The sequence below is a fragment of the Neolamprologus brichardi genome, chromosome 8, assembly GCF_056152115.1.
Source record: "Neolamprologus brichardi isolate AB-2024 chromosome 8, ASM5615211v1, whole genome shotgun sequence".
In the NCBI taxonomy this organism is placed as follows: Eukaryota; Metazoa; Chordata; class Actinopteri; order Cichliformes; family Cichlidae; genus Neolamprologus; species Neolamprologus brichardi.
Window position 1 is genome coordinate 482,314 of NC_142111.1, and position 17,472 is coordinate 499,785.

Sequence of the window (17,472 nt, forward strand, 5' to 3'; positions counted from 1 at the left end):
CTGCTATGGTGAAACTTGAAGAGTTACGCCGGGAAAAGAGCTCTGGCAATGTCATTCTGAAAAATGTTTGTAATGTTTGAAAACTCAAAACATGCTTGTAGAATATGAAATCCAATCATTAAAAAAGGATTCAGAGTTGCTGTCGGGTGTATTCTGGTTGTCCTGCACACATTTCTTGATTTACTGCATTTTCAAACTTTTAGGTTTTAACGCTAACAAACGTCGTTGTCAAATTGTATTCACAGAAACAGATACTGCTTTGTACTTAGCGGCAATTAACAGACTAATAAAATATTAGAATTTAACTAAACTGAATGAAAGACAAACTGATTAAATGAAAATGCTCCAAAATGCACATAAAAATAAAAACTAATAAAAGCAGTTAACAAACAAACAAAATACTGGTATTATATCACTATTGTACAAAAATAAATAACATGCAGCTGATATAATTAGATTATAGATATCTGGACACATTTGTTCTTAGGTTGCCTCTGTTGTGTATTGCACTGACCTATGTGTGTTTGTTTGTCCAGAGCTCCATGCAGACATCATGGGTTTGAGGCAGCAACATGTAAACAAAGAGGTCAGTCACTTTTCTTTCTTTCTTTCAAATTAAGAACTAAAGGCTACGCTGTTTGATTTTCCAACTCCAACATGATCCAAAATTAGTTTTGGTTTATAAGTAATGCAAGAACAGCTCTAAGAGAATTTAGAGAGCATTACAAATTTGAGCTTAAAAACATCAATGCCCATTACTATGGGTCATAATATAAAAAGTAACACGCAATTAAGATCATCACAAAGTACGTAATACTAGTAGTAAATGTTTTACAGTGCAATAGAATAGAATAGAATAGATTAACCCTTTATTGTCATTGTAAATGTACAACGAAACACATGCAAAGAGATTTGGATTGTACTTTTTTTTAAATGTGGTGCAGTGTGAGAGACATAAATTATCTAAACCCTGTTTAGTTAATCATGGTTTACTTGATCATGTTAATAAGTGATTGACTAAGACATAATTAACTAAATGGGGTTAGATAATCATGTTCAAACAATACATTATACCAGTTTCATGACAATAAAAGCATTAAATCAATTGAACAGTTAAAAGAGTTCAAATTCAGCAACACAGACTTCTGTTTTTTCACAAGACATGAAGAATGAAAAAACGCTATGGAATTAAATTTAATTGACAATTACATTAAGTACTTCAAAGTACATTTTGAAAATGTACTTGTCAGAGGAAATGGAGGTGATAATAATGGGATATTAATGGGGCAAAAAATATGCAGTGAAGCCCACACAATAACAAACTTAACTTCATGAAGAGAAAAAATGTTCAAATACCAGACATAATGGCAAAAATATGCCCAAGTTATCCAAATATCTGGGGCTTATATACACATATCCAAAATGAGATGCGTATTAGAATAATGTCTTTGATGCTCTCACAAAGATATTTCACTAAAACCTTGTTTAAAAAAAAAAAGCTTGGCATTAACTTGCCCTCTGGCCAGCTTAGTGTTAAAAGGCTCTCTGTGTAGCTGATTGCCAAGAGCCGAAGTTATGTTAGCAGAAATTTGCTGCTGTTTCTGTCCTGGATGCCCTTTCAACTTTACCATCTCTCGTTCTTTAGTGCAGTAAAAATAAAAGTGATGTCCACTTGGGGTGGCTGTAGCTCAGGTGGTAGAGCAGGTCATCTACTGATTGGAAGGTTGGTGGTTCGATTCCTGGCTTCCCCTAGTCTGCATGCCAACTATCCTTGGTCAAGATATTAACCCCAAATTGTTCTCCAATGCATCCATCGGAGTATGTGTGTGTGAATGTTACTTAGAAAGCACTTAGAAAAATGTGAATGGGTGAATGCACAAGTTGTGTAAAGCGCTTTGAGTGCGAGTAGAAAAGCGCTATATAAGAACCAGTCCATTTACCACCCTGCAACACTATTTTCCTCCTCCGGCTCACAAACTGAAATCAGGTGATTGTAGTGCAAGTGCAACTGAAACCGATAAGCAGAATAAAAGTTGCAAGGAATTGGACTACTGGGAACTGATTCTTGATTCCTGTCCCTATGTAATAAGTTGTTTAAGTGTTAACAAAAATGTTATACTAAAGGTAAACTTTAATATCCTCTATATGCATTACATATAAGTTAAACATTTAAACCTTTTCTTGTTTTAATTTTGATGGTGGCTTATAAAACAAAAATTTTGCATCGTACAGTAAATACTTTTTGGATTGCCTTTAGGAATTATTTTAATAATTTGAAATGTTGGATTTTCATACACTATATGCCAAATTTAAAATAGGTAAATGGACTTATTCATGTTTTCTACTCTTCGGGAGCACTCAAAGCACTTTATACAACACAGCCACATTAACTTTCTTCAATGTTTTTACCTAACATTCATACATGCATCGGAGAGCAACTGGGGTTAGTACCTTGCCCAAGGATATTTGGCAGCCAGTGATTGAACCACCAACTTTTTGATCAATAAATGACATGCTCTACCTCCTGAGCTACAGTCACCCCCATTTTAAGCCTATGAACAACAATTAAATAAAAATTACAATAAAAAAGCCATTAAATATTTCACTTTATATGTAATAAATATAAAAGAAAATCCATACTAATTTTAGTTTTACTAATGATTTTGGGAGTTTTTTGTTTTGTTTTTTTAAATTCTGGAATAACTCATGGTTTTGCATTTTCTACAGGAAGAATGTGTTTTTCCTTCAATAAAACTGAAGGAAAAACATGTTAATGTCATCCAACAACTGGAACAAACCATAGAAGATCTCAGGACTAAGATTGCTGAGCTGGAGCGACTGCCCCCTCTGGTGGACAAGGACAGTATGAAAGTCACCACCTCCACCACAGACAGGGAATGTGGAGGAGAGGAGGACCTACTAAGGGGTGTGTGCGATGCTCACCTTCAGACTGAGGCCTTCTCTGCTGGAGGCTTGGAGGCAAAGTCTGTGCAGACATCACCAATGGATGACAGTTCAAAGTTCAAAGTGCCTTGTAGTGAGCCAGACAGAGTCGACAGATTCCTGGAGCCTCCCCCCAGTCATGATGGGTACCTGTGTTCGTGTCAGCTGCAGCCTCCTCCTCCTCCACCCCCACTTCTAGGGGGAAGTGGAGTCTGCCCTCCTTATTCAGGGCAGACTGCACCTCCTCCTCCACCATTACCAGGAATAGTCCCACCTCCTCCACCTCCTCCACCCCCTCTTCCACCAGGTTTAGGAGTTCCTCCACCTCTCCCTGGTTGTCTGGCTCCACCCCCACCTCCTCCCTTACCTCCACCTCTCCCTCATGGTCTTGCTGCACCCCCACCTCCTCCCCCTCCTCCTCCTCCATTACCAGGAGTTAAAGGCCCACCTCCAACTGAAGCCTGTGTGCCTCCTCCTCCTCCTCCTCCTCCTCCTCCATTACCAGGAGTTAAAGGCCCACCTCAAGCTTGTGTGCCTCCTCCTCCACCTCCTCCACCTCCACCAGGAAACATCTGCGCTCCCCCAGCTCTTCCAGGAGCTCTTGGCTCCCTGCCTCCTCCACTGCCACCGGGCTTGTTTTCTCTGGGCCTGACACAGGAGAAACCACCCAGAAAGGCCTTGTTAGAGCCACCAAGACCCATGAAGCCTCTCTATTGGACCAGGATCCAGCTCCACACCAAGAAGTAAAGAAAGTAACATGTACATTTAGGTCCATATGTTTTGTGACATTAATACATGTTGATTGCTATACCCAGGCAGAATTACAAAGAAATGGTCAATTGTCCAAATACTTATGGGCCTAACTGTGTTATAATGATGAAAAAATCATTATGATACATTATCATTATGTTTTGGGTTTTTTTAATTCTGGTAAAGACATTCTTAGACATCATTATCTGAACAATATGATGATGATGATGATGTTTTAATTGCCAACTCATGAAAAGACCAAAGCTATGCGCTATATTGACATAGTATAAAGAGTTAATTTTCAACTGCACATATGCCATCAACAAAGTTATTGTGACAACCCTGTTACTACATGACCAAGCCTGTGATCAAGCACAACTTCTGTATTCCCGGATCACGATTCACTATTTCATGATCAAAATGCTCACAACAGTGTTCTTGCTTTATATTTCACTGTTCAAAACACACCAAACAAAGTGCTTCATTGACATAATAATTGGTGCTGTTTTGTGTTTCTCAGGGACATCTCATCTTCACTTGTGTGGGAAACAATTGAGGAGCCTAACGTAGACTTTCAAGAGTTTGTGGAATTGTTCTCGAAAACAGCCGTGAAGGAGAAGAAGCAGCCACTGTCTGACACCATAACCAAATCCAAGGCTAAACAGGTGTTGTGTTTAATTACATTTTAAATCCTCTGAGCTGAAAAACGTGCTCCCTCGTCTTCAGATGAATCTAAATGTACATAATCCAGAAACATGCAATAACTCACTTAAGCCATATTATAGTGTTTTTGAAACGCATCTTTAAAAAAAACAACAAAAACATTGTATTTCACTAAATTTGAAACTATCTTATCACTTCATAGTTTACACTGTGTTCTACAATTTGTACATCTTAGAAATCCTGTTAGGTCACATATTTGTAAGGGGATTTAATGACCTGTGTTGCCAAGTGAATTCATTAGGTTTTAAACAGAGAGCTATATGGCTGATTTCCACCCCATCAGCTACTATAAAAGGTAGAACATAGTGACTGAATCTGATCAGCATTATCACCTTGAATTTAAACTAATGTCTGCTATCCTTGATATAATGTAACATAAATGCACCAGATCCAATATGTGGCTCACTTTAACCCCTAATGTACATTATAGTCCACAGCTCTTGTTGTCACTACACTGTTGGTCCAACTAAATGGTAAATGGACTGATTCTTATATAGCGCTTTTCTACTCTATCGGAGTACTCAAAGCGCTCTATACAACATGCCACATTCACCCAATTACACCCATTCTCGCAAGCACTTTATCTATACTTTAGTGCTATCTAACTACATTCACACACATTCATACTCCGATGGATGCATCGGAGAGCAACTTGGGGTTAGTATCTTGCCCAAGGATATTTGACATGCAAACTGGAGGAGCCAAAGATCGAACCACCAACCTTCCGATAAGTAGGTGACCTGCTCTACCTCCTGAGCTGCAGCCACCCCAAAGAGCTGAAGTGAAAACAAGTGTTTAAAAAAGAAAAGTGTGCAAGATTTCAGCATCAAGATATTGAAGTATCAGTATTAACAAAATACTATTTTAAAGTACTAAAATCAAATTTTGTCTTTTATTTCTAAAAAGTAATGACAGTTGGAACTGGATGATGTATGCGACAGCCAAAATTTGATTGGTTGACTAAAGGGCCAGAATAGAAAGGGGAGCAATAGCAGAGTTCACTGGGAACAGGGAAACCTCAAAAAAAGTAATCATGAAAAGCACAGACCTTGGTTGGAGTGCACACTTTTCTTTTTTAAACACTTGTTTTCACTTCAGCTCTTTGGATGTTATAACTTTGTTGCCCTTTGCGGTTGGCTCACGGACAATGGTTGCAACCAATGAGTGTAGAAAATGTTTATATCTATATTATCTTTCACACAGTCATTCGCTGAAAAACATATCGTGTACACTGCCTCTATCTGACAACAGAGCTCACTGCTGGTAAATGGGCAAGCCCTGGAGTGGAGCAGAGAGCAAACATGCTCTCTCTGCCCGACCATAAATTCCACTTAAAGAGGAACAGAGTGCTGCTGTCAGATGGAGGCAGGGTACACAGTACAAAAATTCTGACTTAACACTTAACTCCTTTTAAGGCATTTCCATTTGTCAATTTTTATTCAGATAAGTCAATCTGAGGGTAAACACAATGTCCAGAAGCTGTGAGCTAAGGAAACAAAGTATATTTGCTTGTTTTGTGCAGAATATTGCAGCAATGTTACATTATATTGAGCAGGCAGCTGCCCACGTTAAACTGTTACTATCACAGAATAATGTGGGCATGTTTCGTAAATCAGCAGCAGTCATTAAACAGCTGACAGAGTGAACAGAATATACAAAGTGAAGTCTAGATTCTATTGTGCTGATCAGTGGTGTTGAGTGGTAGTAAAAAAATTCTGAATCTGTGCAGCATCTGGAACACAAATGTAAACAAACCTAACCAGTTAACGTAAAACTCTGAAACAACAGCTGTGTCCCAAAACCTAGGTTGCATCCTTCGGAGGCCACATTTGAAGGCTGATTATGTCACAGCCCGGCAACGAAGGCAGTCCTAATTAGAAGGTTGCTCCAAATGTGGCCGACAAATGCATCCTTCATTTCCCTGGATTTGAAGGATGGGTCGGGTGTATCCTTCGTGGCCCAACCTATCCCAGAATTCATAGCGCAGCCTGGCCAAGTCCAGTTTCCAACAATGGCGGCAGCTACTTAGTTTTAATATTACTCTTATTACTGTTTCTGGGTCACAAAATAAACTTTTAACATATTTTCAGGTGAGAATGTAGCTGTGCAAACTTCAAATATCTGTTTGGTTTATCAAGACATCACATATTTGAAAAAGTGCTCCAACGTTTTCAGAGACGTCTGTTACCCACCAGCTCGATAGCTAGCTGGGAGGTCAAGGGTCACTAGAGCCGGCGAGAACAGCAGATTCCTGGCACATCGTTTTTAAACGTTATTGTTTGTTTGTTTTTTTCAGTGTTTTATTTGTTCCTGAGTAAATCGGTTTGGCTGAGATTAAAGTTATAGTTTTCACACAGATGAATAAACGTCAAACAGAAAACTGATTAAACAGAAGGTGAGATGGTCGAGAGTTTACACCAGTGTCCTGTTATATTTTAGAGAGCAGTTAAGAATGTCAATTACTAATTAGCTTAGAAATCTTAAATTTAACTTGCTGAAAAGGGGCAACAGTGTCTGTAGGTTAGTCCAGTTTACCTTATGCTGCCAATTTAAAACAGACAGTGGTGGTTTTGGAAATTAAATGTTTCGCCATAACTGGAGCTGCAAGTCAAAGTCAAAGACAAAGACAGCATTAAGTTAGTAAATAAAATCAAAATTATGAGAAAGGAGACCCCTTGACCCAAATCGGTATGATCCAAACTACGAATAATGGCTGAAAAAAAAACTTAAGGAAAAATATATCAGAAAAGAAGTGTTTTGTTTTAGTGTGACCTATACTACAACCAAACACCAGAAGCCGATAGAGATGTTTCAGCTTCACATTTGGGGAGCTGTTAGGTCATCCATGTTTTCTACAGTCATTGTTCCTATGTAATACCTTAGCTGCACTCTTCTGGACAGAGATCTTAGACATCATTCCTCGGATCTGCTGGAGCCACTCACAGTTTCTTAGCTTGGTGATTTTGTCCCGTGTCCCATTTTGACCTTAGTACTTGCAGGCCATATTCAGTGTGGCCATGTGTAATTTGTGCCAGTCACTTGGTTATGACATTCTACTGTCCCCTGCTGTTGTTATCTGCTGGATTGTCTCAGGGGCTTATTTCCACAGCCTGCACCTGGTATCTTACCTGGTGTGATGGACCCCAGCCTTTATGGATCTTTTACTTAGAGCTTGTTCCTGTGCTGCCATGGTTAGTGCCTCTGTGCTTTCTTTCAGTCCAGCCAATGGTTCTGGATGTCAGCAACTGCCGGTGGTACATACCGTGCAGGGGCCTGTCCTTCATTGATGGTTCCTCCTCTTGCTCATCTTCTTTCTTGGGTTTCTGCTGCCTAAGGTATTCACTGAGCACGTGGTTGGTTGTGGCCATTTTCCTGATGTGCTTGTGTTCTTTGTCTTATCCTGGACCGTGGTGCTGACCCTCACTAGTCCCCAGCATCCTTCCTTCTGCTTAGCATACAGCCTCAGGGTGCTGGACTTGGGGTGAAACCCTCCAAGCATGGTCAGGAGCTTCTTTGTCTTAATGTCAGTGGCTTCTATCTCCTCCTTTGGCCAGCTTATTATCCCAGCAGGGTAGGGATCTTATCTTTCAGGTCAGGTCTTCTTGCACTCATTGATCCTTATTCCATCCCACTTGGGGCTTGGTACCCAACCTCGGGTGGGAGTCATGATGATATTCCAACAGTACACTATTTTCATCTCTTGCCCACTTATGTTGTCTTGTTCCACTTGTTCCACTTTTCCTCTCCCTTTCCCTTATCTTCCCTGCTTGGCTTCTCGTGTCCTTGTCTAGTCTCATCTACCCTTCTACTGTTGCCCTGAAACACTCTCACAGTCTGTTCTCTAAAACCTAAAAGAGGAATTATGGATGTGATCAACTGGTCCCTGAATGCAATTGACACACTCTTCTCAATGAGAAGCCAGGGCTCGGGTGAGCCTGAGTGTCCTGGAGGGACGTCCCCTGCCTGATACACGATGGGCGGGTGGCATAACTGGAGGGTCGTGTGCCTGGCGGGACTGTCGATCGAGGACATTGAAGACATCTACCTTTTCGGAATCATGATAACAGGGTTCTTGCTGATTGGAGCTGGTTTGGCCCTGGCTTATCGAAGATTAAAGAAAGCAGAATGGGCTGTTCAAAAGCCCATAAGGCTGCCCGCTGTGACTGAAGCGATCGGACGAGTCGTGACTTCTCAAAATGGGCTTATTAAACGCAGCACGGATAAGATCTTGGAGAAGCTTGAGGCTACCGTGAGCACTCAGACTAAGATCTCTGGGCGAAAAATGGATAACATCTCGGAGAAGCTCACGGCTCTCCAACGGGAGATTGAGAGACCAGTGTCGGACTGCTAGATCGACTGTGAAATTGACATGCAGTTGTTCGCACTAAAGGAATACCACCATCATTTCATGTGGCTACTACAGGGTGGGCCATTTATATGGATACACCGTAATAACATGGGAATGGTTGGTGATATTAAAGTCCTGTTTGTGGCACATTAGTATATGTGAGGGGGCAAACTCCTAAAGATGGGTGGTGACCATGGTGGCCATTTAGAAGTCGGCCATCTTGGATACAACTTTTGTTTTTTCAATAGGAAGAGGGCCATGTGACACATCAAACTTATTGGTAATGTCACAAGAAAAACAATGGTGTGCTTGGTTTCAACGTAACTTTATTCGTTCATGAGTTATTTACAAGTTTCTCTTTGTTCACAGCCATTGACATGTTGAAGAGGTTAACAGGTGAGGAGCGGATCGAAATTGTGTTGATATCTGGTGAACGCAGTAACCGGGTCATTGCAGAAGATTTCAATGCAAGACACCCTACGAGACCACCCATCTCGCATGCTACAGTTAGCAAACTGCTTGCTAAGTTGGTTCAGTGTTGGATTTGCCAAAATGTGGACGCAAGAAAACTGTCACTAATTAAGAGATATCAGTGGCTGTCCTAGCTTCATTCGGCAAGAGCCCACAGCATAGCACTCGCCGCATGTCACTGGAGCGGCAAGTGCTACGCTGTGGATATTAGCTACTCACAAATGGCACCCTTACAAACTCCAGCTACTGCAGCATCTCAACGAGGATGACCCAGATCGGCGCACAGAATTTGCCGAATGGGCAAAACAAAAATTGGAACAGGACCCTCAGTTCACGCAGAAGATTTTGTTCAGTGATGAGGCAAACTTTGATGTGAATGGTGAAGTTAACAAACAAAACCACCACTATTGGTCTGACACCAACCCACATTGGATGGATCCCTCCAAGACTGTTGGAACAACAAAAGTGATGGTTTGGTGTGGTATATGCGGTACAACGATAGTGGGTCCATTCTTCAACAATGGAAACCTCAAGGCCACTGGATATTTGAAATTGCTACATGATGATGTGTTTCCCTCTTTATGCACTGAAGCTGGCACGTTCCCTGAGTTTTTCCAGCAAGATGGTGCACCACCACATTATGGGTGCCAGGTCCGAGCATTCCTAGATGAACAGTTTCCTGGAAAGTGGATTGGTCGTCGTGGGCCAGTTGAATGGCCCCCAAGGTCACCCGATCTGACCCCCTTAGACTTTTATCTTTGGGGTCATTTGAAGGCAATTGTCTATGGTGTGAAGATACGAGATGTGCAGCACCTGAAACTACGGATGCTGGACAGCTCTATCTGTCCATGAAGCCAGATAACACACACCAATTAGTTAAACTGCAGGAATGTCTTAAAGACATAAAGACTTGGATGGCCACTAACTTTCTGCTTCTTAACTCAGATAAAACTGAGGTCATTGTACTCGGCGCTGAAAAGCTTAGAAATATGGTATCTAACCAGATTCTTACTCTGGATGGCATTACCTTGGCCTCCAGTAACACTGTGAGGAACCTTGGAGTCATTTTTGACCAGGATATGTCCTTCAACGCACATATTAAACAAATATGTAAGACTGCGTTCTTCCATTTGCGCAACATCTCTAAAATTAGAAATATCCTGTCTCAGAGTGACGCTGAAAAACTAGTTCATGCATTTATTACTTCCAGGCTGGACTACTGCAATTCATTATTATCAGGATGTCCAAAAAACTCACTGAAAAGCCTTCAGTTAATCCAAAATGCTGCAGCAAGAGTACTGACAGGGACTAGAAAGAGAGAGCATATTTCTCCTGTTTTGGCTTCCCTTCACTCCTCCGTGAATCGCAACCTTATCGTGGTGGAGGGGTTTGTGTGTCCCAGGGATCCCAGGGGCTATGTTGTCTGGGGGCTTTTGCCCCCTGGTAGGGTCTCCCATGGCAAATTGGTCCTGGGTGAGGGACCAGACAAAGAGCGATTCAGAAGACCCCTATGAAAAAAACACAGAGGGAACAGTTTACCCTGCCCGGGATAGGGTTACCGGGGCCCCGCCCTGGAGCCAGGCCCGGGGAGGGTGCCCGAGGGCGAGCGTCTGGTGGCCGGGCCTTAGTCCATGGGGCCCGGCCGGGCACAGCCCGAAGAGGAGACATGGGCCCATCCTCCCGCAGGCCCACCACCCGCAGGAGGCGCCATAGGGGTCGGGTGCATTGTGTGCCGGGTGGCGGCCAGGAGCGGAGGCCCTGGCGGACTGATCCCCGGCTGCCAAGACTGGCAATAGGGACATGGAATGTCACCTCTCTGGTGGGGAAGGAGCCTGAGTTAGTGCGTGAGGTTGAGAGGTACCGGCTAGATATAGTCGGGCTCACCTCTACGCACGGCTTGGGCTCTGGAACCAGTCTCCTGGAGAGGGGCTGGACTCTGTCTCAGTCTGGAGTTGCCCCTGGTGAGAGGCGGCGGGCTGGGGTGGGTATTTTAATATCCCCTCGGCTTGCTGCCGGTACGTTGGGGTTTTTCCCGGTGGACGAGAGGGTTTGTTCCCTGCGCCTTAGGGTCGGGGAACGGGTCCTGACTGTCATCTGCGCTTATGCGCCGAGTGGCAGTTCGGAGTACCCAGCCTTCTTAGAGTCCCTGGGGGGGGTGCTGGAAGGTGCTCCACCTGGAGACTCTGTTGTCCTGCTGGGAGACTTCAATGCTCACGTGGGTAACGACAGCGAGACCTGGAGGGGCGTGATTGGGAGGAACGGCCTCCCTGATCTGAACCCGAGCGGTGCTTTGTTATTGGACTTCTGTGCTAATCACAGTTTGGCCATAACGAACACCTTGTTCGAACATAAGAGTGTCCATAAGTGCACGTGGCACCAGGACGCTCTAGGCCGTAGGTCGATGATCGATTTTGTAATCGTATCACCAGACCTGCGACCATATGTTCTAGACACTCGGGTAAAGAGAGGGGCTGAGCTGTCAACTGATCACCACCTGGTGGTGAGTTGGATCAGGTGGCGGGGGAGGACGCTGGACAGACCTGGTGCACCTAAACGTGTAGTGAGGGTGTGCTGGGAACGACTAGCAGAGGCCCCAGTCCGCGAGATCTTCAACGCACACCTCCGGCAGAGCTTCAACAGCATTCCGAGGGAGGCGGGGGACATCGAGTCCGAATGGACCATGTTCAGCGCCTCCATTGCCGAAGCTGCTGCATTGAGCTGCGGCCGCAAGGTGGTTGGTGCCTGCCGTGGTGGTAATCCCCGAACCAAATGGTGGACACCAGAGGTGAAGGGAGCCACCAGGCTGAAGAAGGAGTCCTATCGGGCTTGGTTAGCCTGTGGGACTCCGGAGGCAGCCGACAGGTATCGACAGGCCAAGCGGAATGCGGCTCGGGCAGTGGCTGAAGCAAAAACTCGGGTGTGGGAGGAGTTCGGAGAGGCCATGGAAAAAGACTTTCGGACTGCCTCGAAGAGGTTCTGGCAAACCGTCAGGCGTCTCAGGAGGGGAAAGCGGTGCTCTACCTGCACTGTGTATAGTGCTGGCGGAGCGCTGCTGACGTCGACTGAGAAAATTGTCAGGCGGTGGAAGGAATACTTCGAGGACCTCCTAAATCCCACTGACGCGTCTTCCAAGGAGGAAGCAGAGTCTGGGGATGAGGGGAATGACCCGCCAATTTCTGGGGGCGAGGTCACTGAGGCAGTTAAACAACTCCTTGGTGGCAGAGCCCCTGGTGTTGATGAGGTCCGCCCCGAGTTCCTGAAGGCTCTGGACGTTGTAGGGCTGTCCTGGCTGACACGCCTCTGCAATGTTGCGTGGAGATCAGGGGCAGTACCCGTGGATTGGCAGACCGGGGTGGTGGTCCCCATCTTTAAGAAGGGGGACCGGAGGGTGTGTTCCAACTACAGGGGGATCACACTCCTCAGCCTCCCCGGGAAAGTCTATGCCAGGGTGCTGGAAAGGAGAGTTCGTCCGCTAGTCGAACCTCTGATGCAGGAGGAACAATGCGGTTTTCGTCCTGGTCGCGGAACACTGGACCAGCTCTTCATCCTCTCGAGGATACTTGAGGGTGCATGGGAGTTTGCCCAACCAGTCTACATGTGTTTTGTGGACTTGGAGAAGGCATTCGACCGTGTCCCTCGGGGTGTCCTGTGGGAGGTGTTGCGGGAGTATGGGGTGTCTGGCCCATTGCTACGGGCCATTCGATCCCTATACAACCGTTGCAAGAGCTTGGTTCGCATTGCCGGCAATAAGTCGGACTCGTTCCCAGTGGGTGATGGGCTCCGCCAGGGCTGCCCTTTGTCACCGGTTCTGTTCATAATTTTTATGGACAGGATTTCTAGGCGCAGCCAAGTGGCGGAGGGCTTTCGCTTTGGTGGCCTCAGGATCTCATCTCTGATCTTTGCGGATGATGTGGTTCTGTTGGCTTCATCGGGTGAGGGCCTCCAGCTCGCACTGGAGCGGTTCGCAGCCGAGTGTGACGCAGCGGGAATGAGGATCAGCACCTCCAAATCTGAGGCCATGGTTCTCAGCCGGAAAAGGGTGGAGTGCCCACTCCGGGTCGGGGATGAGGTCCTGCCCCAAGTGGAGGAGTTCAAGTATCTCGGGGTCTTGTTCGCGAGTGATGGGAGAAGGGAGCCGGAGATCGACAGACGGATTGGGGCTGCAGCTGCAGTAATGCAGACGCTGCACCGGTCCGTCGTGGTGAAGAGGGAGCTGAGTGTAAAAGCGAAGCTCTCAATTTACCGGTCGATCTACGTCCCTACCCTCACCTATGGCCACGAGCTGTGGGTAGTGACCGAAAGGACGAGATCGCGGATACAAGCGGCGGAAATGAGCTTCCTCCGAAGGGTGGCTGGCATCTCCCTTAGAGATAGGGTGAGAAGTTCGGCCATCCGGGAGGGGCTCAGATTAGAGCCGCTGCTGCTCCACATCGAAAGGAGCAAGCTGAGGTGGTTTGGGCATCTGGTAAGGATGCCCCCTGGGCGCCTCCTGGGTGAGGTGTTCCAGGCATGTCCCACCGGGAGGAGGCCCCGGGGCAGACCCAGGACACGCTGGAGAGATTATATCTCTCGGCTGGCCTGGGAACGCCTTGGTGTTCCCCCGGATGAGCTGGAGGAGGTGGCTGGGGAGAGGGAGGTCTGGGCCTCTTTGCTTAGGCTGCTGCCCCCGCGACCCGGCCCCGGATAAAGCGGATGAAGATGGATGGATGGATGGATGGCTTCCCTTCATTGGCTTCCTGTTAAATCCAGAATTGAATTCAAAATCCTGTTCCTCACATACAAGGTCTTAAATAATCAGGCCCCATCTTATCTTAATGACCTTGTAGTACCATATCACCCTATTAGAGCACTTCGCTCCCGCTCTGCAGGCCTACTTGTTGTTCCTAGAGTATTTAAAAGTAGAATGGGAGGCAGAGCCTTCAGTTTTCAGGCCCCTCTTCTGTGGAACCAGCTTCCAGTTTGGATTCGGGAGACAGACACTATCTCTACTTTTAAGATTAGGCTTAAAACTTTCCTTTTTGCTAAAGCATATAGTTAGGGCTGGACCAGGTGACCCTGAATCCTCCCTTAGTTATGCTGCAATAGATGTAGGCTGCCGGGGGATTCCCATGATGCATTGAGTTTTTCCTTTCCAGTCACCCTTCTCGCTCACTATGTATTAACAGACTTCTCTGTATTGAATCATATCTGTTATTAACCTCTGTCTCTCTTCCACAGCATGTCTTTTATCCTGTCTTCCTTCTCTCACCCCAACCGGTCGCAGCAGATGGCCTGAGCCTGGTTCTGCCGGAGGTTTCTTCCTGTTAAAAGGGAGATTTCCTTCCCACTGTTGCCAAAGTGCTTGCTCATAGGGGGTCATATGATTGTTGGGTTTTTCTCTGTATCTATGAAGCGCCTTGAGGCGACTTTTGTTGTGATTTGGCGCTATATAAATAAAATTGAGTTGAATTGAATTGAATTGGATGCCTGTGCTGGCATTTCTCCTGCGGTGTTGCTATCAGTGTGTGAAGAGTGTGAGAAGAGGGTTGCATTGACAATCCAACACAATGGACAGCACATTGAACACATTTTATAAGTGGTCAGAAACTTGTAAATAACTCATGAAAGAATAAAGTTACGTTGGAACCAAGCACACCATTGTTTTTCTTGTGACATTACCAATAAGTTTGATGTGTCACATGGCCCTCTTCCTATTGAAAAAACAAAAGTTGTATCCAAGATGGCTGACTTCTAAATGGCCACCATGGTCACCACCCATCTTGAGGAGTTTGCCCCCTCACATATACTAATTTGCCACAAACAGGACTTTAATATCACCTACCATTCCCATTTCATTACGGTGTATCCATATAAATGGCCCACCCTGTATATCGGCGCCAGCTATGGTCTCAAGGCAAACAAAACAAATTGTCACCCTGAGAACAGACGGTGTTTAGACTGTTCCTCCCCTATGCAAGGCCACCTGGGTTGGCTGGAAGACTGTGTACTTAGCCTGGCAGGGCGAAGGACACTCTCTCACCTAAACACACATGCATACACATACACTGATACACACTCATACACACTCATCCCCCCTCCCTTTCCAAACACCTTCGATGCTTGCATGCTCTCTCTTCTGGAGCTTTTAATAATTCTTTCAATTTATTCTTAGATTACATATAGTACATTACGTTACACTCCACTTCCTATGAAAGCATCTAACCTGTCTGATTTTCCTGTTTTATTTTTGTTTTAGGTTGTTAAGCTCCTAAACAATAAGCGTTCTCAGGCTGTAGGAATCCTCATGTCATCTCTGCACCTTGACATGAAAGATATCCACCATGGTGAGTTCCACAGTTGATTGGGCAGTGTTAATTCAAATAATGCAATTAGCCATTGTATATTGGGTTCATTTACTGTCTAATTCCTATAACAATTTAGATTTAGAAAACAATTTAGAAAATTTTTTTAGTGTGGTATGCAGGTTTTAAATTATTTTCCAGATAACCTTTCCAGGCATCAGGTAGTAGGAACAGTTTTTTAGCCTTTTTGCTTCTTAGGCTCAACTGCTTCAATTTAGTTGCTAGTTTTTTTTTTCCAAACATGGCAATCTATGTCAAATACAGCAGGTGGTTTTTCAAGTGAGTTCAGAAGCATCTGGTTTAATTCAGTTCATTTCACAACAACAGTTACTTCAAGGCACTTTATATTGTAAGGTAAAAAGAGCCTACTTTACTTTTCTCTCTCAGAAAACAGTCACACAAAGGTGCAAGCTTCTCTAAAACTTGTACTTGGTAGGAAAAATGTTCATGCCATTTGTTAATTTATTTCATGCACAATAATGATAATGATAATCAGAATCAGCATACTTTATTGATCCCTAAGTAAATATGTTTAATAGTGAAATGGCCACATTTGTAAATGTGAATTTTGAAAATGCAGGAAATAAATTTTTATTTAATAATTAGTTGTTTAAAATTTTCCTGGGCATTACTTAAGTTCTTGGGAGTTTGAGTTTTTTCCCCAACTTCAAGTTTTGAACGGAGTGATCAGCAGTGTTACTTTTAAAATGTATTCCACTACAGATTACAGAATACATGTCCCAAAATGTATTTTGTAACGTATTCTGTTAAGTTACTCAATGAGACTAATGTATTCTGAATACTTTGGATTTCTTAATATATTATCATGCTTTAGAACTACATGAATGTACTGTTGCTGTGTGATTTATTACTATTACTGAAGGTTACTCGCCATACCAATACCGACTAGATTTTTAAATCTTAATATAAATGAGTAACAGTAGGGTGGACATTAGGTAAGGCTGCACTTTTTGCAGCGATCTCGTATAGAAAACTCTTCCACGCGTATATAAAACAGGTCCGCGGCTCCAAACTGTAGTAAAGGGACCTCCATGTCAGGCTCATAGCTGAAAACTAGTTTTACTTTGTTGTCTGGGTCAACTTATATATATATATATATATATATATATATATACTTTTTTTTTTTACGTACTTTTTGACTCTCCTTTTTCTCCCTCCTCGCGCTCACAGACACATAACGGGTATGGCAGGCCATTCTCCCTGCAGCACGGACTACACTGCCCATGAGGCTACATGCCTATTGCCTTCATATTAAATAATTTTTGTGAATAATTTTTAAAAAAATTTCTTCACATCATTATGCGAGCCGCAAGTAGAGGTGACATGGACTGCGAGATTGAGACACAGGCATTAGAGCCTCTTAATGCGTGTTTTGTTTGGGTTTCCACCAGTGTGGAAATCAAAAATATGGAGTTTATGGTCTTATGAAACAGGAAAATACCACCGTGTAATCCATGCATTTCAACAAAGTAACTGTATTCTGAATACCACCTTTTAAAACAGTAACTGTAACGGAATACAGTTACTCATATTTTGTATTTTTAATACGTAACGGCGGTACATGTATTCCGTTACTCCCCAACACTGGTGATCACTAACCAATTGCTCTTTGTCTCCTAGCCATCCTGAACTTGGACAACACTGTAGTTGACCTGGAGACCCTGCAGGCCCTGTATGAAAATGTGAGCTTCACACTCAGTTTATATTGTTTGCTTCTAGCGTTATGTGAAGGCTGTGTGCACGCAGGGGTGGTGACATGAAGGACCCAAAATGCAGACTCACGGAAATCAAAGGTGAACTTAAATACAGCTTTAATGTTAAACTCAAAAAAAGTAACAAAACTGAGTATCCAAAAATAAACACGGACAGACTGAC

The 17,472-nt window shown here is 44.1% G+C and overlaps 1 protein-coding gene across 2 annotated transcripts in view; it reads left to right on the forward strand.

Annotated features, from left to right (window-relative positions):
- fmn2b (formin 2b) overlaps nt 1-17,472 on the forward strand; it is a 55,173-nt gene that overhangs the window by 13,628 nt on the left and 24,073 nt on the right. For both annotated transcript variants that reach the window (XR_015719435.1, XM_087845212.1), the window contains exons 5-9: nt 537-586; nt 2,728-3,686; nt 4,214-4,358; nt 15,471-15,558; nt 17,218-17,279. Coding sequence is in view for 1 of the 2 variants with exons in the window: in XM_087845212.1 (XP_087701338.1) it covers nt 537-586; nt 2,728-3,686; nt 4,214-4,358; nt 15,471-15,558; nt 17,218-17,279 (1,304 nt within the window). In the remaining variant the exon portion in view is untranslated. The remainder of the gene's footprint in view (nt 1-536; nt 587-2,727; nt 3,687-4,213; nt 4,359-15,470; nt 15,559-17,217; nt 17,280-17,472) is intronic.